Source organism: Bos indicus x Bos taurus, chromosome 19 (genome assembly GCF_003369695.1).
Source record: "Bos indicus x Bos taurus breed Angus x Brahman F1 hybrid chromosome 19, Bos_hybrid_MaternalHap_v2.0, whole genome shotgun sequence".
NCBI classification, from domain to species: domain Eukaryota; kingdom Metazoa; phylum Chordata; class Mammalia; order Artiodactyla; family Bovidae; genus Bos; species Bos indicus x Bos taurus.
In genome coordinates, this window is record NC_040094.1 from 48,668,540 (window position 1) to 48,696,097 (window position 27,558).

The following is a 27,558-nucleotide window of genomic DNA, read 5'->3' on the forward strand; positions in this document are numbered from 1 at the left end:
ATTAAATGATTTAATATATGTAAAGCACTTGGAAAAGTACCAGAGAGTAATATCTCAATAAGTTACTGTTATTATTACTGAAAGTGAAAGTGAAGTTGCTCAGTCGTGTCCGACTCTTTGCGACCCCATGAACTATAGCCTACCAGGTTCCACCATCCATGGGATTTTCCAGGCAAGAATACTGGAGTGGGTTGCCATTTCCTTCTCTAGTACAGAAATACAACACTCTTTTAAAACAGCACTAAATGTGCTATATTTTCAGTTTTGATCTTGGAGTTCTGTCTTTATGTTGAACTGGTAAGTCATACAGAACTTGAATCTGAAAATTGTTCCCTCTTCTCTTTTTCCCTCGCTCTGTTGTTAAGAAATCAAATAAGTATTTCAAGTATGGTCTCCTGAAAAAAACCTACTCTCCACCTTTTCCTCCTCCATCCTTCAAGGACAAGTGTAATTGTTTATCTCTCAACTCACTATTCCTTTAATTTACAGAGTAGTTCTTGTATATATTGGCTTCTTTCTATCCTTATGTCATTTTTCCACTTTAAGTTGTTAACTGGTTTAAGAGAAGGGGAGAAGGAAATGGCAACGCACTCCAGTATTCTTGCCTGGGAAATCCCATGGACAGAGGAGCCTGGCAGGCTACAGTCCATGGGGTCAGAAAAGAGTTGGACACGACTCAACGACTAAACAAAAGCAACGTAAGAGAGGAATGGTGAGGTAATTTCTTACACAGATTTTAACTATATACAGCATTATTTAGTTTTTCAATAGTTGTAGATTTCTTTCTTGAAGGAAAAAAAAGTATTGTGATTATTGTTTCATTCTCAAACCCAGTGTCCTATGACCTGAGTACCTTTTCTATCATATTTAAAAGTTAAAATATAACATAAATACAGAAAGATATCAGAGAGACAACTCATTGGAAAAGACTCTGATGCTGGGAAAGACTGAGGACAGGAGGAGAAGGGGATGACAAAGGACAAGACAGAGGGCATCATCGACTCAGTGAACATAAGTTTGAGCAAACTCCGGGAGGTAGTAAATGACAGGGAAGCCTGGTGTGCTGCAGTCCGTGGGGTTGCAACAAAGAGGAACGACTGAACAACTGAACAACAATTCAAATAATTGTGCATCTCTGTGAAATTATGACATGAACACCCGTATAACCACTTCCTAAATTCAGACACAGAACGTTCCCAGCACCTCAGAAGCTTTTCTCATGCTTCCTCTGCATCATATTCCACTCCATGTAAGTGTGACCTTTAATCTCACTGCATTATCATTTATTTCCTTTGGCAGTTTTCAGACTTTACATAAATGAAATCATTTAACCTGTACTCTTGAGCCTCTCTTCTTTTGTTTAATTGTATGTTTGTGAGATTCTCTTTTATTGCTGTCGTGTTTCATTGTATGTCTACTGTTGATGGGCATTTTCAACTTTGGCTGTTATGAACAATTTTATGAATGTTTGCCACATCTATTTCAAAGCCCCTGTGCTTACTTTTCATTTTGATATATACCTAGTAGTGGCTTGCTGGGTCATGGGGTTTCAATATGTTCTATCTAATTTTTTTTTTCAAATTTTATGCTACTGATTTACATTCATACCAGAAAAACAGGTTAACTGTCCTTTGGCCCCATATTCACTTCAGTCGCTCAGTCATGTCCAACTCTTTGCAACCCCATGGACAGCAGCATGCCAGGCTTCCCTGTCCATCACCAACTCCCAGAGCTTGCTCAAACTCCTGTCCATTGACTCAGTGATACTATCCAACCATCTCATCCTCTATTGTCCCCTTCTCTGGCCTTCAATCTTTCCCAGCATCAGGGTCTTTTCAAATGAGTCAGTTCTTCCTATCAGGTGGCCAGAGTATAGGAGCTTTAGCTTCAGTCCTTCAGTGAATATTCACGACTGACTTCCTTTAGGATTGATTGGTTTGATCTCTGTGCAGTCCAAGGGACTCTCAAGAGTCTTATCCAACATCACAGTTCATAAGCATCAGTTCTTCAGCACTCAGCTTGCTGTATAATCCAATTCTCACATCCATACATGACTACTGGAAAAACCATAGCTTTGATTAGATGGACCTTTGTTGGCAAAGTAATGTCTCTGCTTTTTCATATGCCGTCTAGATTGGTCATAGCTTTTCTTCCAAGGAGCAAGCATCTTCAAATTTCATGGCTGAAGTCACCATCTGCAGTGATTTTGTTTGGAGCCCAACAAAATAAAGTCTCTCACTGTTTCCATTGTTTCCCCATCAATTTGCCATGAAGTAATGGGACCAGATACCATGATCTTAGTTTTTTGAATGTTGAGTTTTAAGCCAACTTTTTCACTCTCCTCTTTCACTTTCATCAAGAGGCTCTTTAGTTCTTATTTGCTTTCTGCTGTAAAGGTGCATATTGATATTTCTCCCAGAAATCTTGATTCCAGCGTGTGCTTCATCCAGCCTGGCATTTCACGTGATGTACTCTGCATATAAGTACGCAGGGTGACAATATACATCCTTGACGTGCTCCTTTCCCAATTTGGAACCAGTCCATTGTTCCATGTCCAGTAGTAACTGTTGTTTCTTGACCTGCATACAGATTTCTCAGGAGGCAGGTAAGGTGCTCTGGTATTCCCATCTCTTTCAGAATTTTCCACAATTTGTTGTGATCCATACAGTCAGAGGCTTTGGTGTAGTCAATAAAGCAGAAGTAGATGTTTTTTTGGAACTCTCTTGCTTTTTTGATGATCCAGTTCAGTTCAGTTCAGTTCAGTCACTCAGTCGTGTCCGACTCTTTGTGACCCCATGAATCACAGCACGCCAGGCCTCCCTGTCCATCACCAACTCCCGGAATTCACTGAGACTCACGTCCATCGAGTCAGTGATGCCATCCAGCCATTTCATCCTCTGTCGTCCCCTTCTCCTTCTGCCCCCAATCCCTCCCAGCATCAGAGTCTTTTCCAGTGAGTCAACTCTTCGCATGAGGTGGCCAAAGTACTGGAGTTTCAGCTTTAGCATCATTCCTTCAGAAGAAATCCCAGGGCTGATCTCCTTCAGAATGGACTGGTTGGATCTCCTTGCAGTCCAAGGGACTCTCAAGAGTCTTCTCCAACACCACAGTTCAAAAGCATCAATTCTTCGGCGCTCAGCCTTCTTCACAGTCCAACTCTCACATCCATACATGACCACAGGAAAAACCATAGCCTTGACTAGATGGACCTTTGTTGACAAAGTAATGTCTCTGCTTTTCAATATGCTATCTAGGTTGGTCATAACTTTCCTTCCAAGGAGTAAGCGTCTTTTAATTTCATGGCTGCAGTCACCATCTGCAGTGATTTTGGAGCCCCAAAAAAATGATCCAGTGGATGTTGGCAATTTGATCTCTGGTTCCTCTGCCTTTTCTAAATCCAGCTTGAACATCTGGAAGTTCTCAGTTCACATGCTGTTGAAGCCTGGCTTGGAAAATATTGAGCATTATTTTGCTAGCATTTGAGATGAGTGCAATTGTGCAGCAGTTTGAACATTCTTTGGCATTGTCTTTCTTTGGGATTGGAATGAAAACTGACCTTTTCAGGCATGTGGCCTCTGCTGAGTTTTCCAAATTTGCTGATGTATTGCACTTTCACAGCACTTTCACAGCATCATCTTTTAGGATTTGAAATAGCTCAACTGGAATTCCATCACCTCCACTAACTTTATTGTAGTGATGCTTCCTAAAGCCCACTTGATATCACATTCCAGGATATCTGGCTGTATGTGAGTGATCACATCATCGTGGTTATCTGGGTCATGAAGATCATTTTTATATAGTTCTTCTGTGGATTCTTGTTAGCTCTTCTTAGTATCTTCTGCTTCTGTTAGGTCCATACCATTTCTTTCCTTTATTGTGCCCATTTTTGCATGAAATGTTCCCTTGATATCTCTGATTTTCTTGAGGAGATCACTAGCCTTTCCCATTCTATTGTTTTCCTCTATTTCTTTGCATTGATCACTGATGAAGGCTTTCTTGCCTCTCCTTGCTATTCTTTGGAACCCTGCATTCATATAGATATATCTTTCCTTTTCTCTTATATCTAATACTGTGGGCAAGATTCCCTTAGAAGAAATGGAGTAGCCCTCATAGTCAACACAGGAGTCTGAAATGCAGTAGTTGGGTGCAATCTCAAAAACAACAGAATGATCTCTGTTCATTTCCAAGGCAAACCATTCAATATCACAGTAATCCAAGTCTATGCCCCAACCACTAATGCCGAAGAAGCTGAAGCTGAATGGTCCTATGAAGACCTGCAAGACCTTCTAGAACTAACACCAAAAAGAGAAGTCCTTTTCATCACAGGGGACTGGAATGCAAAAGTAGGAAGTCAAGAGATAATTGGAGTAACAGGCAAGATTGAGTTAAAGATATTCTTCCCTCTTTGTGGCTTGCCTTTTTACTGTTTTAGTGGAATCTTTGGTGAACAGAAGTTTTTCTTATTAATAAACTTAACCTATCTTTTTCTTTTGTGGGTTAGTGCCTTTTGTGTCTTATTTGAAAAATCTTTGCCTAGTCCTAGTTCATGAAGATATTCTCTTAGGCTACCTTCCAGAAAATGTATTCTATTTTGTGTTTGGGTCTATACTCCACCTGGAATTGATTTTTGTGTATGGCATGAGGTAGGGACAGGTTTCATGTTTATTCTGACATATAGATCCATCACCGGTTATTGAAAATGCCATTCTCTAAGGGTCACCCTGTAATATATGAGGACCTATGTGAATATTTTTGGTGGGATTTTTGTCTATATATGCAATTTAGTTAAAAAACATAAAATTATGAGTCTACTTGAAGCACATTGTTTTATCAATGAAGATTTGGAGTAATGGATAGAGATGTATACTTATCTGTTTATTGTTTCATCATTGTATGTAAAGATTCTTCACAGTAGATGGGCACCATCTCTTTACGTTAATGTCCAGAAGATATCGCTTTATAGTCTTTATTGTCAAATGTGCCATTATTGTCAAATTTCATATTACCCACGGCAAGTAAAATGTAGCATACTCATAAAACAAAAAGAGAGAGAGAGAAAATGCCGTTCTCTTACTAAACAATTGCAGTGGCATTTCTGTCCTAAATAAGGTGACTCCACTTGTATAGATATGTTTCTGGATTTTTTATTGTGTTCTCCTGGTCTTTTGGTCTATGCTTGTACCATTCATACTCTCTCTTAATTACTTTAGCATTAGATTAAATCTTGATGTTAAGTAATAGCAGTCACTCTTCTTCACATTTTCTTTACTATCCCCAGACCTTTCCATATCCATGTAAATGTTAGAATATTTAGTTTTAAGGTGCTGTCTTCCTCATTCAATCAAAGCCTATTGCATAAACACACTGCTTCCAAATAGCCAAGATGAATTTCAGTAGCTTTAATCAACAAAATGTATAAATGATATATGGTTTATTTTGTGTATAATAGTCTGATAGGGATTATTTTTCAACAACCTACCAGCCATCTTGTTTTGTGTATCATATTCCAAGTTCATTGTTACTAAAGAAGTCACACTAGGATCCCACTCAAAGAAAGTGCTATCTTTGTTTAGGCTCATACCTTCATTGGGCATAAAACATGCCTAAACCAAACGTTAGGAAGATGGCACATTCTTCACGTTGCCTGAATGGTCATGGATGAGACAGAAAGATAGGTAAGATATTCAGTCTGACAATTTCAGAGGAATTTTGAGTTTTGAACAAATATGCTCGGCAGAGAGGAGGTAGAAAAATGATACCTAGCAACATTGCGAGAGGCTGGAATCAAGGATTACAGTAGAGCTTAGGGATTAAGAGCCTGAGGTCTAAATCCAGATTTCCTAGTTCAGTTACTTAATAGTTTATGAATTTTGGCAAGTTATTCAACTCTCTATCGTTCACTTTCTTTATCCATAAAATGGGGATAAGACTGCCTACCTCATAGGGTTATTATGATCATTAAATGAGTTAATGTATATAAAATGCTTAGAAACAGTACCTGGCATATAAACTAGTCTCCATATGTTCTGGATGTTGTTATAATTTTAAAAAGATAATCTGAAAAACTCAGATATATTTTTAGTTTCATTTACTTGTTTTGTGTCATGATATAATCCCCCACCCTTAACATATACAATATAACACCAATAAAGTCCTGTCCATGCACCATTGGCTTCCCAGGTCACTTAGTTGTAAAGAATCCTCCTGCCATTGCAGGAGACCCGTGTTCAATCCCTGGATCAGGATGATCCCTGGAGAAGGAAATGGCAACCCACTCCATAGACAGAGGAACCTGGTGGGCTGTAGTCCATGGGGTCGCCAAGAGTTTAACATGACTGAGCAATGGAGCATGCATGCACACACCATGCACCGTAAGACGAAGGTTCATTGAAGACTGAAAAGACTAGCAGAATGTAGTAGTGCAGAAAACAGGCCCTACACTCAGGAAGGAAATGGTCCAAAGAGTAAAAATGCATAGTAAGTTGGAAATTGAAGCAATTTTGTTAATAAGAATCCTCAAAAGTAACAGATTGGGCACTTTTTTTCCTGCTATGTTGAGTTCATTCAATTTGATAGATTTTTAAAGGATAAGGCATTGCAAAGAGTCAGACACGACCTGGCAGCTGAACGACAACAAAGGATAAGGTGATTCGAGTTGTTTCAGGGTTTTTCAACCTTAATACTATTTAATGACTTTCGGGGCTAGATAATCCTTTGTTGTGGGGAGATGTCTTGTGTACTGTAGGATGGTTAACAGCATCCTTGGCCTCTACCTACCAGGGACCAGGAGCAACACCCCTCCCCACAGTGTGACAGCCAGAAATACCTCTGGTCATTGCCACATGTTCCCTGGGGGCAGAATTGTCACCATTTGAGAATCACTAAGTTATTTAAAAGAAACTTGCCTGCATAATTTTTTCTCAAAGTTCCAAACATTCACAGTGATGGGGAATAGAATGATGCACTGCTGTGTACTAACTTCCTAGCTTCAATAATTTTGACAACTTGTTTTATCAATATCTTCCCCGTTTTTTTCTGTAGTGATTTCAGCAAAATCTGGTCACTGTATCATTTCTCCCATCAATCCTTTGATGGATACAAAGGATATGAACTTGGAGACTTCTTCAAAATAATAAATATTAGTATCCTTTAAAAGAAATATTTAGGAAAACAATTAAGACACTAGAGTGACATAGTAAGAATAACTGTAACATGAGTACAAGAGCCTAAAAGAAAAAGGAAGAATTTGGTTTATTTTTCTGCTGGCCTCTTTCTTAAGTGATTAACATTTGGACTTTTGTGAATAATGCATGAAATGATAATGTAATTATAGTCTCTGCCTGCCATTTGTATGTAGTGTGGTAGTATGTTGTGGAATCTGAAGAGGTCAGGGACTTTTGCATTTTATTATAAATATCTTCAAAATAACTTTTAGCGTTTTACCCAGAATCTATTTACTTTTGATTTCATGTACTATAAGTATTCGTGTTATTGTAGTAGGCTTTGATAAATTTTAATAATATTAAATAGATGACTTAGTAGTTTAGAAATTCCACACACTGTAGTAACAAAACAAAAAATTCTTTCTAGCAAAGGTTTTTCTTGTTGTTGTTGGTTTTAAAAGATAATATATTTGGAATCTGACTTCCAAATAAAAAACTTAAAAAAAATTTTTTTAATCTGCAAGACCATTTGCCTGTCTGATTGATTGATGGTGTATTTCTTTTTTATTTTTTTTATTTTTATTTTTTTATTTTTTAACTTTACAATATTATATTGGTTTTGCCATATATCAAAATGAATCCACCACAGGTATACATGTGTTCCCCATCCTGAACCCTCCTCCCTCCTCCCTCCCCATACCATCCCTCTGGGTCGTCCCAGTGCACCAACCCCAAGCATCCAGTATCATGCATCGAACCTGGACTGGTGACTCGTTTCATATTTGATATTATACATGTTTCAATGCCATTCTCCCAAATCATCCCACCCCTAGCAAGGGTTTAAAGGTGGAAATTTGCTTGAATGAAGACAGGGGATTTGTTTGTTTTTATTGAAGTATATTTTGTTTACAGTATTGTGTTAGTTTCAGGTTTACTACATAGTGATTATTTTTGCAGATTATATTCCATTAAAGATTATTATAAGAAAATGGGTGTAATTCCCTGTGCTGAACAGTATATCCTGTTGCTTATCTGTTTTACATGTAGCAGTTTGTATCTGCTAAACCAATACCCCTGATTTAAACCCCCTCCCTTCTCTCTCCCATTTGATAACCACAAGTTTGTTTTCTCTCTCTGTAAGTCTGTTACTGTTTTTATATACATTCATTTGTGTTATTTTTTAGATTTAGGGTACTTGTTTCAAAGATGCATTTGCATATGTAACAACTTTTTCCTGAGATTTTGTTAGAGTACCTTAGTTGGGCAGAGGCAGAAAGAGAAGGAACTGTCTATAATGTTGGGTGTTAGAGAGGTAATAAAGCCCCAGAGATATCTTTCTGTTCTGTGTCAGAGAAATCCATTTTTGTTGTTTCTCAGAGAGGAAGTGGAGAAGGGAATATAGATCCTGTTTGTCTACTCTGACATAAATCCAATAAGAATTCTATATAGATTTTCCACACTTTGAGTTCAGTAATGGTGTACAAAAATGTGGGGCTTCCCAGGTGGCTCAGTGGTAAAAGAACTGCCTGCCAATTTAGGAGACACAGGGGACATGGGTTCGATCCTGGGGTTGGAAGATCCCCTAGAGTAGGAAATGGCAACCCACTCTAGTATTTTTGCATGGAAGATCCCATGTATAGAGTAGCTTGGCAGGCTACAGTCCCCATGGACTTTTGGGGCTAGATAATCTCATTTTCTTGCCACTTGGAGTGATTTAATGTGTAACACAGACTATCCAAAGAAATTAAGCTATTGTGCTTTAGTATCAAACCATATGACACTATAGTTAACGCTTGCTATGGTGAAAGGATAGCAAAAAAAAAAAAAAAAAGATTTTGGTAATACCGTATATGGGATATGTGCTACTGTGAATTATTATAAATATACTTGAGCATAAAATAAAATCTGAAAAAGTGTTGACAATGAATCAAGTTAGTGTAAACAGATAAATTCAGTTTAGGTAAATTAGTTCTGCATCACATTTAAAATAGATCATCTTGAGTTCCCTGGCTCTTTTTTATATCTGTAAATTTCTATAAATTCTTTATTTGGAAATAAATTTATTTTGACGATGAGGCTAAGGAGGATTCTCATATTGACTTTGTTCAGCAGCCCTCAGTGAAAAGGTCTGAAAAAGAACAATATCCATAGTTGGTAACCCCTGAAAAATAGCCTAAATACAGAAGCTTAAATACTGATTGTATGGAAAGAAGATAGCAGACTGGAAACAGAAGATTACAGTGAAAGCCAGAGATCAAAAAATTTAGGGGTCTAAATTTCAGGGCGAAAAAGTAAACCTGAGTGGGTTTCTTTTTGGAGTGATGAAAATGTTCAGGAATTAGAGTGGTGATAAACTTAGGAATATACCAAAGCCACTGAGCTGTATACTCTAAGGGGGAAGAGCTTATGGTTTATGAATTACACATCAGTTTTGAAAAAATGACCTGACTGGGAAAGGGATAGTTCAGGGTGGGAACCCAACCAGAGTGAGTAGAGCACCTGTGTGTAGGGTAGCAGTGAGCAGCAGTGAGATTTGTTACATGCAAGGAGAATAGATTAAATAAGTAAGGAAATGAAGATCAGGTTTTTCACTGTTGAAGAAAAGTTACAACCTTGGAAAGGAAGAAATTCAGATTTAACCCTGTGGTATTGAATTAGGTCTCATCTGTGAACTTTAGGGGGAGTGTTTATATATGGATTTACAGATTAAAATGAATATAGAGCTGTGTGTATGCGTATATGTATCAACATAACTGTCTAACTTTGCCCATGTGGTGGACCTGCAGGGCAGTGGCATCCTCATCTGATGAGCATATCTGATATTCTAATACATTTACTCACTTAAAAAAATCAGGCTTTCTTGGAAAAAAGGACTGATTCCAGGGCTAGGGCAGAGAAAAATGCGTGAGGAACCTACAGCATCTCGTGACAGAAAGCAAGGAGGTACTCAGAAAATGACAGGGGTGTGTCAGAAGGTTACAGGAGCCAAAGTGAAAAGGCTCACCTGGCCAACTCTGGGACATTGGAGCAATAAAATAAATAATAACAGTAACAGATTATAACTCATTGACTAAAATAGGAGTCTGTGAGTTCAGATAGGTAAGTACGTAGATAGACACATAGATAAAGGAAAAGAAACTAAACTGTAAAAGAGTGATGGATTTAGAAAACTTACTATTTGGCAAGCATGATAGTAATGAATTTAACTGGGAAACATTAATAGATGCTAAAAATAGTGGGCAAAAGTTTATGGAGGAGAGATTCAAACTGCTGTTGTATACCAGTGTTGATGCGATCATTATTCATAATATCTAGTAGGTGGAAACAGCTCAAGTGTCCAGTGTGATGGACAGATGACTAAATAAACTAAATGGGTATGTACATAAAATAGAATAGAATTTAGCCATTACAAGGAGTGAAATTCTGATACATGCTATAACATGAATGAACCTTGAAAATGTGCAAAGTGAGATAAGCTAGACATAAAAGGACAAATACTGTATTATTCCACTTATATGAGATGCCTAGAATAGACAAGTTCCTAGAAACAGGAAGTAGAATAAAGGTTACTAGGCTTGGGAAGTTTTGTTTAGTGGAGGCAGTTTCTCTGGGCCGTGATTAAACAGTTCTGAAAATGGAGATGGTTGCACAGTGTTGTGAGTGCACTTATTGCCACTGAACTGTATGCTTAAAAATGGTTAAAATGACAAATATTGTTACGTGTATTTTTATCAAAAATTTTTTTAATTTCAAAATTTGGTGAGGGATGAAATACATATATATTCTCAAAGTATCCCCCCACAAAACACTTACTAATTACAAAGAGAAATTGTGTAATTATAGAGTGGAAAAACCTGGCAGACACTACCATAACCAAGTGTTCCAAGTTAACACAGCATTAATTTTGTGAAAGTGCTGCCAAAAATGCTTACCCTAAATTAAATTGTGAGATATCATGAGAAAAGTTGAAATTGAGGGACATGGTACAAAATATCTGACTTATAATCTTCAAAAGTGTCATGGTTGTGAAAGTTAAGAAAAGATTAAGGAACTGTTCGAGATTCAGAGAGTCAAAGAAAACTGAAAACTAAATGCATTGCTTAATCCTGAATTGGATCTTTTTGCTAGAAATGACGTTACTGGATAAATATCAAAACTTAAATGGGGTCTGTGGATGAGATCATAATGTAAAATGTTAGGTTCCTGATTTCTCTGTTGGTATTGTGGTTATGTAAGAAAATGTCCTTGTTCATAGAAAATGCATACTATCTGGGCCTGATGGGGTAGCGTGTCTATATTTTAAAGTGATTAAGGGAAAAAAAATTGTTCTTTGTACTATTCTTGAAACTTTTTTGTAAGTTTAAACTGATTTTAAAATAAAAAAGAATATTTACACAAACTAAGAAAAAAGAGATAAAAGAACCTGAATGAAGGCAGTGATTGTGGCCAGGAGCTAGATCCCAAGACTAGGACTTGTATTGGAAAGCCAACTGCCACAGAAATGAGAAAGTTCTTTTGAGTGAGTTACAAAAACTTTCTCTCAAACTCAAGGGTTTCAAGTAAATATATTGAGAATTCTGAGTAGACTGTCTGTCAATTGTAATAGGTAACAGCGGAAAAATAAGTTTCTGGTCAGGGACCTCGTAATTTTGGATTTAGAATGTGAAAACAAAGGAAATGACCAAACAGAATGTAAAAATAGTTGTAAAACTGGCCATTTTATTTTGAAGGATTCAGGTGTTTCAATGCCTTCCTGTTGCAGGTGATGCTGAACAGGAACTTGGTCCCCCTCCATCTGTAGATGAGGCAGCAAACACACTCATGACTCGTCTGGGTTTCCTCCTTGGGGAGAAAGTCACGGAAGTTCAGCCAGGTGACCAGTACAACATGGAAGTCCAGGATGAAAATCAGGTAAACTGCTTCCCATCAGCTTATTGAAACGTGGGATGAATCGGCCTATTATAACCAGGAAAGAAAAACTGTTGCAGGGCGTGGATGTGGGTCTTGTCAGAACAATGATCCCAAGTGTCAAATGCCTTTTCGGGCCTGGAATATAACTTCATTTTCCATAACTACTGTGTTTCTTCAGTTTATGGAACACCTTTTAGTTTCATTCTTAAGTTTAAAAAGCCACTTCAAGGTTTTGATTCCTTTATTGAATGAATGAGGAAATAACTAAACCAACAAACAAGACGCGTGCGCGCGCATGTGTGTGTGTGTGTACAAAAGCACCATACCCCTAAACTGCAGAATGCACATTGTTTTCTGATACACATGGATTATTTAGCAAATTTACAATATGCTGATTCATAGACCAGATCTTGACAGATATAGGGCTTTCCCAATAGCTCAGTTGGTAAAGAATCCACCACCAATGCAAGAGACCCCAGTTCAATTCCTGGGTCAGGAAGATGCTCTGGAGAAGGGATAGGCTACCCACTCCAGTATTCTTCCCTTGTGGCTCAGCTGGTAAAGAATCCTCCTGCTATGTGGGAGACCTGGGTTTGATCCCTGGGTTGGAAAGATCCCCTGAAGAAGGGAAAGGCTACCCAGACCAGTGTTCTGGCCTGGAGAATACCATGGACTGTATAGTCCATGGGGTCTGAGAGAGTCGAACACAACTGAGCAACTTTCACTACTTTAGTAGAATTAATCGATTATAAAACAACTTAGAAAATGATAGCTAAAAGATAATATATAGAAAATCAAAATCCCCAAGTATTTGGATATTAATATACTCCTAAGTAGCCTTTAGGTTAGAGAATCACAAGATATTAGAAAATATTTTAAACTGAAATAATAGAAACAAAATATAACAAAACTTGTAGTATATAAAGATATGCATTTAAAAACTTTAGGATACATGCATTAGAAAAACTGAAAATCTGAAAAATTAATGATCTAAATATTCATCTCAGTGCAGGAGACACAGGAAACTGGATTGGATTCCTGGGTCAGGGAGGTCCTCTGGAGTAGGAAATGGCAACCCACTCCAGTATTCTTGCCTGGGAAATTCCATGGACAGAGGAGCCTGGTGGGCGACAGATAGGCCATGGTGTCGCAGAGAGTCAGACACGACTTAGTGATTGAGCACACTCGCATTTACTGCTGTATCCTCTGCACCTGGGACAAACTCTTCTGTTAGTAAGTGTTCAGTAAGTATTTACTGCCTGAATAAGTGGCCTCCTAACAGGGCTCTGCCTCCACTTTTGCCTCCTGTGGTCTGTTTACACAGAATCCAGCGCAACCCTTATAAAATGAGAATCTGGTCCTTTTATTGTGTTGGCCAAAAAGTTTGTTCAGATTTTTTTATAGGCCATTGTGGAAAACCTGAACAAACTTTTTGGCCAGCCCAGTATTTTTCTGCTCTCAATCTTCTACTGTATCCCCCAAATTTAACCCTAAATCTGAAATCCTTAGCATGGCGAGAAAGGGGCTGCCTGATCTGACCCCTCGCTGCCTGTCCTGTATCATTTCCTGCCCCTGACCCTTTCACTGCAGCTCTCCAGCAACACTGGCCTTCCTGTCATTCCTCAGACACATAAAACATTCATTTATACTGGAATGTTCTTGCACATAACTCACTTCCTCACTTCATCCAGTGCTCTACTCAAATGTTATCTCCTCAGTAAGGCCTTCCTTAGTTATTTTATCTAATAGCCCCTGCCCATCACTGTATCCCCTTACCCTGCTTTATAGCTCTTATCATTAATTTATTACATGACATATTTAGTTGTGAGGGATTGTTTGATCTCATGCAAGAAGGTAAGCTTCATGATGACAGGTATTGATTTCTTTTCATAACTAATTTACATTGTAACCATGTCTGTATCATGTGATCTGAATAGAAAATTAAAATGATATGTGTTGAGGGCTTTTTAAAAATTGATATAAATAAAACATCTATTTTACTTGTGAGTTTTTGATATTCATGTCAGGTTAAAATATGACTGCTATAATAATGACCCAGCAACATGACATTACAATCTGAGAATTTGCCAAGGACGCTGTTGTTTCTAAAACGCTACATTTCTTCAGGTGCTAAAATTTATATTGGGTTGCTTTTGAGATGCCTTATTGTCACCGCATGTTGCAGTGATTTCTGAATTAAGCCCCAAGTCAATAGAGTGTGCCTTACTTGTGCATTTACTATGTGATTCATCATAAAATAAGTAAATGAGTAGTATCATTGATTTGATGTAGCTAAAGTGATGCCATAATAGAAAAGTCACTGAACCAGGAGGTAGAAAATCTGTGTTCCGGTTCCAGCTCTACCACCTACTATTTTGTAAATTTGGACATGTCGCTTAACCTCTCTCAGCTTTAGGTTTTTCAAAGTTAATAGTAACTAACATTAAATAAGTGTTTACTATGTATAATCATTGTACTAGTTGCTTTATTTACACTGTTTCATTTAAGCTTCCTTATAACTCAGTGTGGTAGAGTCCTTTTAATATTTCAACTTTCAGATAAGAAAAAAAGAAACACTGCCAGAAAGTGATGGACTAGTATTCAAATCCAGGCAGTCTGCTTTTACAACTTATGTTCTCAACAGCTACACCATACCAGTCCAGAGTAATATGAAATAATGACAGGATTGTTGTGAAGATCAAGTTAAATCATGAATACGAAAGCACTTTGTAAGCTGTAAAATGTCATGCAAACAAAAGATATAAAACAGTATGTAATGTAATTTATATGTAAATGTATTCAGAAAGTATGAGTTGGAGGAACTTGCTTCATAGCTTTTATATTTAGTGTAGTTTTTACACTTCATACTTGGTTGATAAGGAGAAATAAGGTAGTAACATTTTTTTAAAAAAAACTTTAACTTTGAAACATTAAACAAATGTAAGAAATTAATAATAAAACTACATGATAGCCTGCTTGAAATGTAATATACCATGACACTGTCTTGGAACCACCTAAGAAAGTGGCTGAATTGATCACCTATATTTCTAGTCTTAGGAAGATTATTAGTGACTTTCTTCTGTGCTAAAGAGCATACTAACAAAGATATGCTTTGTTTAAGAAGACCCGTAGTGATGGTGTCCTCAGAACAGTATTAATAATGACAGAATCCAGCACACACAAGTTACCATATATCATTTTTTTGCAAAAGACAAGATATTCAAAGTGATATTCATTGACCAGTGTATTTTCTTTTCTCTGTAGTTTCTGGAGTATTAGGATGTAGGACCTTGAAGAGATCCAGATTGGGAGTTTGGGATCCAATGGGATCAATGGGAAAACCACCAAAAGGTTTTAGAAGTAGAGTGGCTTGATTAGGTGTCCATTTTAGCCTACAGTATGGCGAGTAAATAATGTCTTTCTGTGCCTAAAAGAGTATCTCATTAACTAGCCTCCTTAAGTAAATACTGGAGTGGGTTGCCATTTCCTTCTCCAGGGGATCTTCCCGACCCAGAGATCTAACCCAGGTCTCCTGCATTGCAGGCAGATGCTTTAACCTCTGAGCCACTAGGGAAGCCCTACGTAAATATAAGACTTGCCTTTAAATTCACAAGCCATGAAACAAATTTTCTGCTTTCTGAATGAGTTGATCTTTAAGCTTTGCTTTTACAGTTAAAGCTTTTAAAGCATATATTCTGTGATAAATGCTTTATTTTCCAGAAAATAACTTATAGTAAAAATAATATGTCATTTGAGCTTAACCTTCACTTTTGCTGTATTATGCATATAATAGTTTCCTTTCTCAGAGAACAGCCTGAGAATCTTGTCTGAAAATGGAAATGAGTTACCATAGAAGTAATAGATTCATACCAAAATGAAACTTTTTCAATATGGAATGACTATAGATATATCTAATGTAAAAAGATTCTAGTACAATTCTAATAAAGTAGCCACATGTTTCTTAAACTGAGAATGAGGCGGTTAAAAATTGCTCTGCCAGATTCTAACTAGGGCGGATTCTAATTTAGTAAGACTGGGGTGGGGTTCAGTATCTGTCAGTTTTGTAGTGAAACTTGTTTTTTACATTCCACAGGTAATTCTCCTGCAAGCTCTACTCATGCTCTAATAGGCTAACATCATTTTGTAGAAATAGAGGAAATTACAAAGAAATTGAAACTCCTCCCTCCAATGGTGAAAAATTATATAGAAGAGAAATGGCATAGATTTGAGGGCTTATTGTATTATTAAGAAGAATCAGTTTCTAATATTAGTTATATGATTAAAAAGATTTACTTGATTGCAGTGTTCTGAGAAAGTCATTTATGCTTGGTTGAGTTCCATGTATCTTTTATATCCTGGTTATAGCATTTAAATTAAAATCAAAACCTGAATTCAACACAGATAATTGAATACGGGGAATTGCATCTGGCACTCATTTTGGGACGAGTCAAAGAGCCTTAATATTCTCATAACCAGTGATCAACATATTTTCCAATCAAGTTATAAAATGTAACTCTTCAGTTTATCAAAGAGATTATGAGTAGACTCTATACGTAAAGAAATTGAAATGCTTTTTTTTTTCAAATGTCAAATTTATCATTAGTCCTCCTTCAAGTAATTCTGCCATTGACCAGTTACTGTTTTGAAAAGGAAAAAATTTCTTAAGTGTTCGAAAAAACATATATACTTTCACTCATTATTTCATTAATTTATTTGGGTAGAAAGAGCTAAAGAAAATGAATTGTCATTAAACTAGGTAAACCAGAATATATTACCATCAGTCTCCCATCAAAAATGTAAAAAGGAGGTAACTTCAGGTATAAGAGTTACTCAGTGATCTGTCTGTAATCAGTTTTTACAGAGAAATTATTTTGTTTGTATTAAATTAATATTATTCTACTTCATTTGACAAACTTTTAAATAGGCATTTTCCCTACATTCATTTATTACCTCTGTGAAGCCACCTATGTATCAAAAAATGCCCATCTTATTACTTCTTGGCTGCAAAGATTTTTTTTCTACCCAAAGAAAATTATTAGCAAGACCAAGTTCTAAGCCTTCAGAAAATTTATGTTGATTGAAAGCAGCAAGAAAAATTTTTGATGAACAAAAAAAATCATCTATTAATTCATAGCAATAATAAAGACTACTTGTCACTGTAAATTTCCTAGGCAGAAAAAACAGACCACAGTCTCTGCTCATGTTAAATTTATCAAGTTTCACCTTAATTATAGAACACAGAATGGTTATCCCGGAAAGCAAAAACAAACAGAACCTAATAGCTGTAAAAGCTGTGCGTGTAGATTTTTTTTCTTTTTGTTATCAAAGCATATGTTTTACCATAAGATACACTTTCACTTAACAGCTGATCAGCTTGTCTTATTTTTCATTCAATTCTTCAGACCTCAGCAATCACCCAGCGGATAAGTCCCTGTTCCACCTTGACTAGCAGCACTGCCTCTCCACCAGCCAGCAGCCCCTGCTCCACTCTCCCACCAGTCAGTACAAGTGCGACCGCCAAGGACGGCAGCTATGGGGCCGTCACGAGTCCAACCTCCACCCTTGAAAGCAGAGATAGTGGAATCATTGGTGAGTTGGTTTATATACTAATCATTTTGTGTCTTTTTTTCTTTTTGTAATAATTATACAAGCTTAAGGTTTTCAAAAATTCTGCTTTTGAGTTATTGAGATATATTTATATATATGTATAAAATATGTGTCCTTTTCTTTTTAATGTTGCTGTTGAGAGGCATAAAGCATTAAAAAAAAAAGATAGAGGTGCCTCTCCCTGCTTAACCAGTCCTTTAAAGACATTATCTCACTGATCGTACAAAAGTCTGAGATTGTCTACTTTATGAAAATAAAATACCCTGAATAAGCAAAAAGTAAATAAATAAAGATACTATCTGGTGAAAGAAGGGGTGAATAGAAAAAGTTCTTCCTACTTCTTCTTGTAAATTCACTTACATCATCCATCTACCGACAGAAGTCGTTCAGAAAAAGTTCATTTCTCACTAAACTAGTAGAGTTTCTTGGTATTTCTCAGTCTATCATATACTTACTGCCTGTTGTATGCTTGTTAAGGGGACTCAGTCACATGGAAATGAGGAAAGTTTGGGGAAAGAATCTGAAGAAAAGAAATGCAAAGGGGGGAAATAAGACTGAGCACAGAATCTTAGGGAACATTCTGATTGATCAGGGGGAGGTGAGAGGTGTGAGAATGAGCCAGTGGATACAGAAATGGAGTGATCAGACAAACAGGAGAAAAATCAAGGCAGTATATATAATATAACCAGTGCCAAGGAAGGTAAAGGATTCAGGGAAGGAGTGAGGAAAGGCTGCTCAACAAATGACAGACACTGAAGAGGGCAGGAAAATGGAAATAAGACAATAAAATATTTTTTCCTCATTTGGCTTGCTTCTGCTGCTGCTGCTAAGTCGCTTCAGTCATGTCCAACTCTATGTGACCCCATAGACGGCAGCCCACCAGGCTCCCCCATCCCTGGGATTCTCCAGGCAAGAACACTGGAGTGGGTTGCCATTTCCTTCTCCAATGCATGAAAGTGAAAAGTAAAAGCGAAGTCACTCAGTTGTGTCCGACCCTTCGCGACCCCATGGACTGCAGCCTACCAGGCTCCTCCATCCATGAGATTTTCCAGACAAGAGTACTGGAGTGGGTTGCCATTGCCTTCTCCTTGGCTTGCTTCTAAAGGTTATCAAATCAAAATATTTGTTTAGATGTTATGGCAAATAATTTAATGCCATGTCAACTAAGCATATCTCTTTCACTTAAATGAATTATATCAGCATGTGAATTTATTCGTTTTAAATAATGAGCCAATAAAAAGAATATTTTTACAGGATGCAAAATTAACATACAAAAACCAATTGCATTTCTATACTTTGAAAATAGATAACTAAAAAAAAAAGTTAAGAAAACAGTTCCACTACAATAAGATCAAACAGAATAAAAGACTTAGGAGTAAATTTAACCGAGCAGGTAAAAGACTTGTACACTAGACATTATAAAACATTACTGAAGAAATTTTTAAAAGACTTAAATAATTGGAAATACGTCCTGTTCATGGATTGTTAAAAGATAGTATTTCCCAAAGCAATCTATAGAATCATTGAAATCCCTATCATAATCCCAACAAAGTTGTTTGTAGAAACACCCATTCTAAAATTCATGTGGAATCTCAAAGGACCATGAATAGTCAAAACAGTTTTGAAAAAGGGAACAAAGTTGCAAGAGTCAAACTTCCTGATTTCAAAACTTACTCCAAAGCTCCTTAAAGGCAGGATTCCTATCTAATAATTTTATATACTCTCAGTATTTAACATAATTTCTAACTTGTGATTTCTTTATATGAGGAGTATTTATAATATACTATCACTAAATAGCTAAATATTTTAACAAAACAAAATACATACATAAAATATGATGAAAAATAGCCTATTTTCCTAATCTCTGAAATAATTTGTAGAAAATTGGAATTATCTGTTTCTTGACCATTTAGTAGGCTCTACCATTAAAGTGGGCTTTTCTGATGGCTCAAGCAGGTAAAAAAATCCACCTGTAATATAGGAGACATGAGTTTGAGTCCTGCTTCGGGAAGATCCTGATATTTTCTTCATGCAGATTTTTTAAACTACTACTTCAATGTATTTAATGCTATAGGACTTAAAATTTTTTTTCCTTCCTGAATATGTTTTCCTTAATAATTGTTTAAATCTTTTTCAGATTTACTTGCATAAAATTGTCTAAAATATCCTTATTGTGACATCACTATCTACTCAGGAACCAAGCTAGAAAGCCAAGGGGAATCCTTGCCTCCTTCCTTCCCCTGTATTTCTCATCCCTGTGTTTTCTTTTCATCTCTCCTAGCATTGCCTTCATAATCCTCATTACCTTAAACCTAGATTAATACAGATCTAACTGTTCTCTCTGCTTTTTCTTCTTGTCCTTTCTAAGTCTGTTTTTCCCACAGCCAACCAAAGCAAATTAACTGAAAAATGATTACTACTTTGATTCTGTTATCTGTAAGGTGCAGTAATCTACCTGGAAACCAAATCTGATCAGATCACTCCTAATCTGTCCACAGCCAATTTCTCCAGCCTTTAATCCCACTACTAGAGTCTAACATTAAATTTTGTGGTAACCTGACACATTGCAGTTTTTCACCTCTCTACTTTTGCCCGTATTGATCATTCTGCCTGTAATCTCCTCTCCCCTCTTAAATTTGATTAACTCCCACATACTTTTAAGAATCACCTTAGGTGTTCAGTCACCACTGCCACCACCCCCTCTCTTCATTTCTCCACTCCACCTCCTCTCCAGTACCTATTACTATTCCATGTTCCCAGATACAGCAGATCTGTATCATTGCATTTAACACTAGTATTATAATCCCTTTGAGAGCCTGCTTTTCATCCTTAGACTATTTAGAAAGTGTGCCTTATTCATCCATATCTGTAGCGCCTAGTCCAATAACTGAAAATGTGGTAGCATGGTAGGTGCTCAGTAAATATTTATAAAAAGGAAAGCTTAAGAGTGAAAGGGTGGGAGATGAAGGATGACTGACCTGGTACTTTCAGTTACTTTTTTGACAGTGTTTAGAGTGACCATTCAGAGAAGGCAATGGCACCCCACTCCAGTACTCTTGCCTGGAAAATCCCATGGACGGAGGAGCCTGGTAGGCTGCAGTCCATGGGGTCACTGAGAGTCGGACACGACTGAGTGACTTCACTTTCACTCTTCACTTTCATGCATTGGAGAAGGAAATGGCAACTCACTCCAGTGTTCTTGCCTTGAGAATCCCATGAACGGGGGAGCCTGATGGGCTGCTGTCTATGGGGTTGCACAGAGTTGGACACGACTGAAGCGACTTAGCAGCAGCAGAGTGACCACTGGGTGCAAGATGGAACATTATTATTAAATTTTTAATAAATAGTAGAGTTCTTCCATTGACTATTCTACTATGTTCTTTTTATGATTCATTTTGGCACAATGACTTCTATAATCTCTAGCCAAACCTCTTCCTGGGTTCTTCTGTCGGTATTATTAGTGTCTGTAACTGCATGTCATCAATATTACCATACCAAAAAAGAGTACTTTAGAAATATATTTATTCAAGCAGTGGGCATGGTGCTGACAGATTGGACAAAATCCGTTTGCAAGTACATTCTAAGTGGAAGCTTAACATGTCAGTGGATGTTCAAAATAAATGTTCATAATGTTCTGAAATTAAAAATGAGATTCCCGCTTTGACATATAACAATGTTCCTCATTTTTTTCTGGTATATTTCCAAAATTATGTTCCTTGTAAAAGTAAGTACCTTTGTGGATAACAGAGCTAATTTGGAGAATAGTAAACTTCCATTATTTAATGTATATAAATACTGAAACAGATTTACTTGCAGAATCGTGAGACAAGAAAGAGAATAATGTCTTCTGCTTCTAAAATTACTTACATTGTAGAGTAGTTATCAAATTATATATGTGCAGCTTATCTTGAGAAACAACTTGTTTCTCTTTAATTTTTTTTGCATTGCATTTGAGTTAGAAGAAAATTGCATGTGGCGTAAGTAATAATAATCAAAGATATTGTTATTACCGTGGAAATATCAAGGCTCGCCTATCTTAACTGTTTTAATATGTTTTGTTTAAGTATTTTCCCCACTGATAATAGAAATATCTACTTTTCCAAATTAAATATTGCTTACATTATTTCAAACAATAACATCTATTGTTTGTTAGTATACCATTTTTTTTCATATTTTATTTATTTATTTTTTAAAATATACATTTATTTATTTTAATTGGAGGTTAATTACTTTACAATATTGTATTGGTTTTGCCATGCATCAACATGAATCCGCCACCAGTATACACGTGTTCCCCATCCCGAACCCCTCTCCCTCCTCCCTCCCCATACCATCCCTCTGGGTCGCCTCAGTGCACCAGCCCCAAGCATCCAGTATCATGCATCTTGCCCCATCAGTAAAAAACACAAAAGCTATTAAAAGTTATCATTTGAATTATCCATTTTTATTCCTTTATATATCAGTCAGTTCAATGTGAATTCCTTTTGATTACATTTTGTAACTATAGTGATCAGAATTTTAGTGATTCCTGCCTGTATCACTTTCATAGCTTGCCAAAATATGTAGAATTCTAGTTATAAAATCAGAATATTAGAAATGCAGGCTTCCTGAATTTTAAGTCTTATGAGTGTAAAAAGTTCCTTTCTTGGATTTTAAAGGATTGGCAATAGCTATGACTACTTATATTCTCTGTGATCTGAATTCACCGCATAGGTGATTTAATTTTTACCATAGAAAGCATTCTCTGTAACAGTCATAGCTTCTCTGTCTTGAGACTCACAGCTTTCTTAAATATGTGGTAAAATATCACTGACATGATTGTCAGGTATTTACAGTATAATTTCATATTTGTGACTATTTTATTGGTATTAATTTGATGGTATGATGCCTTTATATATGTGCCTAGGTAGACGCCACTAACTACGCATAATCTATCAGCTATACATAGCTTCAAGCAAAAATCCTGATAGTCATAAACTCTGTGAGATACACATCATTTTTCTAGCCTATCCTTTTTCATGTGAAGTTTGAATAGTGGTCTGTTTTGGCATGGTGTTGTTTAGTAAAACAAATTTAAGCATGGATCCATTTTGTTTTGGCCTTTTGTGTATTTGGGGATTCACAGTTCCTTCCAGAAAGGTATAATTCTTGAATTCCCCCTTTTAATCAAATCTCAGTGTTTTGTTTTGTCTTTAGGTCCTGATTTATTGCCAAATTTGGTCTTATATCTTTTAGCCTTGTGTCATTTAACACCTAGGAAAATGAAATGCCTGCAGCTTTACTTGTTCAGTGATTATTTTTCCCCTAGTATTTCACATTAGTAACTAAAAAGCAAAATCAGAAACTCCTCCTCATCAAAGACCCTTGTTCCTTTAGTAACATATATTCCACTAGGCAGGGCTTCCCAGGTAATACAGTGGTAAAGAATCTGCCTGCAATGCCGGAGACCTGGGTTCGATCCCTAGATTGGGAAGATCCCCTGGAGAAGGGAATGGCTACTCACTCCAGTATTCTTGCCTGGAGAATTCTATGGATAGAGGAGCCTGGTCCACGTGGTCACAAAGAGTCACTGAATGACTGAATGACATGCACACACATTCCAGTAGGATGTAATGTGTTCTGTGGTCCAAATTGTCACATTTAAGAAGTCATTCTTCTGAGTCACAAACTGAGCGTTAGATAATTTTTCATATTTTCTACAACCTGTTTTCAGAAATGTGCAATTGTATCTTCACTAAGCTCTTCCAGTTATTTTTTTTATTATTTTATTTTTAAACTTTACAATATTGTATTAGTTTTGCCAAATATCGAAATGAATCCGCCACAGGTATACCTGTGTTCCCCATCCTGAACCCTCCTCCCTCCTCCCTCCCCATACCCTTCCTCTGGGTCGTCCCAGTGCACCAGCCCCAAGCATCCAGTATCGTGCATCGAACCTGGACTGGCGACTCGTTTCATACATGATATTATACATGTTTCAATGGCATTCTCCCAAATCTCCCCACCCTCTCCCTCTCCCTCTCCCACAGAGTCCATAAGACTGATCTATACATCAGTGTCTCTTTTGCTGTCTCATATACAGGGTTATTGTTTTAATTAAACTTAAAAGCTCTTCCAGTTATTATGCTAGTGACTCTGTCATCCTTGGAGGTGGTTTAGTCGCTCATCATGTCTGACTCTTTGCGACCCCATGGACTGTAGCCCACCAGGCTCCTCTGACCATGGGATTTTCCAGGCAGAATACTGGAGTGGGTTGCATTTCCTTCTCCAGGGGATCTTCCCACACCAGGGATCGAACCTGATTCTCCTGCGTTGCAGGCGGATTCTTCACCAACTGAGCCACCAGGGAAGGTTCACCTTCTAATTACTTAGCACTAATAAATTTTGGTAGTTATATTGCATGAATATTTGTCGAAGATGTCTGTCTGGACACTGCCTATTTAAGTGATCGAGAAGACCAGAGCATTTCCCTTGCATGATTGACCTAACTAACGAACGACAGCAATCATTGACTGAGTACAGAGTATGAGGCACGTTGTTGTTGTTTAGGCAGGTACCATTATTTAATTCTTACAGTCATCTTATATGAAAATAGAGTCCCCAGGATCAAATAATTGAAAAGATACATAAGACTCCACAGAAAAATTCTTACAAAAAGCTTTTAGTAAAGATATAGTCCAGCAGGCGAAAAGCATGCAAGTGAGCACAGAGGACCCAAGACCCTCCCAGGTGGAGCTCTCCAGGTTCCTTTTTAATCAAACAGGATGGATGGGCTCTGTCCCCAGAGTGTAAGTCACCAAGATTTGTATAAGGAATCTGGGTTTCAGGAGAGCTCCCCAAAAGTTGACAGTGAAGCTTTTTGTCCGTCTCTGGTCCCATGGCTAAGCCAGGCTGTCTAAGTCCTCCAGATGTAAGCTGGCAATAAACAACTAGACCTGGGTGCTACCTGGGGAATTTCAAACCTTAAACAGCAAATTATAAGTTGTTAGTTATCCCAGTTGACCTTATCTTGGCTAAGAGTCAGTTCCAGACTTCCAGTCATCCCTAGAGATAAGTATAGGACTGGCCCAGTCTAGCTGTGAATTAACTCTGTCTTACATAATAGTATAATGATGTTTCTTAGACTTAGAAAACTGGGGTTCAAAAATAATTGGTCCCAGATCACACAGATGTTGAGAGGCAAAGCTGAGATTCAAGTTTGTATAACTTCAAAACCCACACTGCATAGTTCTAAATCATTCTCTCTCAGAACAGATGACCTAACACCATTATCTAGCATTAAAAACTTAGTCTTTATCAACAAAAGCAGAGTAGTGAATCAAGATAAAAATGATTACTATCAGATTTCAAAAAATGATTACTATTGCTATTACTGGAAACATGATTTCTGGGTCCTTTAGGACTGACACAGATGCCAGAATAAGGAATGTTAAGCTTTTTTGAAAAATTATTGCTGTCAGTTTTAAAATATTATTGACGACAAGCTAATGTGCCTATATCCACGTATCAATCCATTTACAGAGGGTATATTTTATGGTATGTAAATTATACCTCAATAAAACTTTTTTAATATATGGAGTTAATTTTATTCACAATGAGGCTACTTATAAGCCTGTAATTCCTACTTCCTCACACTGTCTTACTGTCCTATATGGCTGTGTCAGCACTTCTTTATACTGAGATAGCAATTTTTTTTCTATATCAAGGAAAGAAAATGCAGAAAGTCTCAGAAAAATCTCTTTAGTTAGTTACAACTCAGTATTTTCCCACCATTCTTTGTTGCACCTGGAAATAACTAGATCTAAAGAATTAAAGTAGGGACAGAATAGGTCTACTGGAAAACAGATACGTGTATTTTTCAGTGAGAGGCCATGTCTTCCTCTTCAGCTCCATTCATAGAAATTTTGCACATACGGGTTGTTAATTCATGTAGGCCAACATCTGATATATAGATTGTGTGGGCTTTAGACTTTTGAAATTTTTAGTTACCACATGAATCAAAAATATCGTTGCATTCTCTGATGCTTCATTCACTTTGGTAACTTTAAATTATATGATACAGTCTCACTATAGAGGAATAGTTGAGTAAAATAGAAGCATTTATTAAATAATATATGGATATTAGCATGTTGTTATTAAAAATAGCATTTCATTTTGTTATTCATTTTTTGTGTGTATGTGGCCTCTTCTGTCACAGAATTGTCCTTTTTCTGGGATTAATGATTTAGGACCTGTCTTGTTCACCACTGTACTCTGACATAAACTAGTTGCTCAATAAAATTTTATTGACTAAATAATTGAATGAAATTAACTCAAAGTCACCATGCTCTGGGAAAAGCATCAGTGAAGCAGAAATGTACAAAAGTCCTCATTGGGAATGTTGACCCAGAGACTCTTAACTTCTGGTACTTTTGGTGAGTTGTCTGTTTTCACTCTGGTCCCCAGTGGTTCTGGCCCATTGAGCATCCAGTAAAACTAAGTTATTCATCCTCTCAACAGATACGTGTTGATCATAGTTTAAACTGTGTGCCAGAGCCTAGATCCATTTCTCTTTAGTGAAAAAGGGCAGAGGATACTTCGGGTTCGAAAAACAAATGAAGTATGAAGTATCAGGTTGGTTTATGCAGATAGTACAATTAAAGTGCAAAATGACATCAATGCTCTTCTTACTTGGGAAACTAGATGTCTTCCTTGTTTTTACTTTAAATACCATGACCATAGATGGCCTTCCTTATTGTAAACGTCATCATTTAAATGATAAAATAGGGTCCATAGGCCACTGAATATTTTTGTCTTTGTACCATGGATTCAGTTTCTTAGATCTTTTCGCCACCAATGAGGACTTTCATAATTTTTATTGATAGACCTCATGTTTTTGAAAAAATTTTCGACATCACACTGTGCATCATCAGATAGGTTATATCTCATTTTTATTTATCAAACATATATATGCATGATGTGTTTATGTATCATGTTGTTATTGAATTGCTCAGTCATGTCCAACTCTTTGTGACCCTATGGACTATAGCCCTCCAGGCTCCACTGTCCATGGAATTCTCCAGGCAGAAATACTGGAGTGGGTAGCCATTGTCTCCTCCAGGGGATCTCCCTGACACAGGAATCAAACCCTTGTCTCCTGCATCTCCTGTTGGCAGGCAGGTTCTTTACCACTGAGCCACCTGAGAAGTGGTATATTATGTGTATATATACATATGTGTGTGTGTGTGTGTGTATGTGTGTATATATATATGCCAAAATTTCTGTTCAACATGTAGGTAACTGGTGTTATCACCCCTGATGTAACTGCAGCTAAGTTTATAGAAGCTTGACATTTTAGTTAGCTGGTCACCAGTAAACATATTATTTCTTAGAAATTAATTGAAATATTGAAAAATTGAAAAAACCAATTACTACCTTCTCAGACCTTTAAAAAGTGTAGTGTTTCAGTGTTTGGAACCTACTGAATGTGCTCATGGTTTATCTGAGGAACAGGGCTATATTTCTGGAATATATACCAGGGTAAGACCACACAGATACAAGTGAACCTTAGCCAGCTCTTAATTTGGAACCTAAGGATAAAAACTTCTGCTAGGACACACCACCAAAAAAAAAAAAAAAAAAAAACCCAGACATGAAAGGCAAAGGGTTAAATAACAGATACTTTCCATGTGGATCAGTCCTTTGAGAAACAGAAGTTTGCATTCTCCATCATTCAGGATACTGACCCTAGCAGCTGTGTGAACTCCAAGCTTCTAGCTAAGAATACAAAGTCAGATGAATCACAACATCTTTATCCCAAATGAAACTATACTTCAGTCAGATTTTTCTGAAAGAAAAATGTTGAAATGTATTTTAAATGAGACAGTTTCTATAAATT

The 27,558-nt window shown here is 36.9% G+C and overlaps 1 protein-coding gene across 10 annotated transcripts in view; it reads left to right on the top strand.

Annotated features, from left to right (window-relative positions):
* The window catches only part of TANC2 (tetratricopeptide repeat, ankyrin repeat and coiled-coil containing 2), a 363,890-nt gene that overhangs the window by 208,390 nt on the left and 127,942 nt on the right, over positions 1-27,558 (top strand). For all 10 annotated transcript variants that reach the window (XM_027517571.1, XM_027517573.1, XM_027517574.1 and 7 more), the window contains 2 exons: positions 11,926-12,074; positions 17,477-17,663. In XM_027517571.1, coding sequence (XP_027373372.1) covers positions 11,926-12,074; positions 17,477-17,663 — 336 coding nt within the window. The remainder of the gene's footprint in view (positions 1-11,925; positions 12,075-17,476; positions 17,664-27,558) is intronic.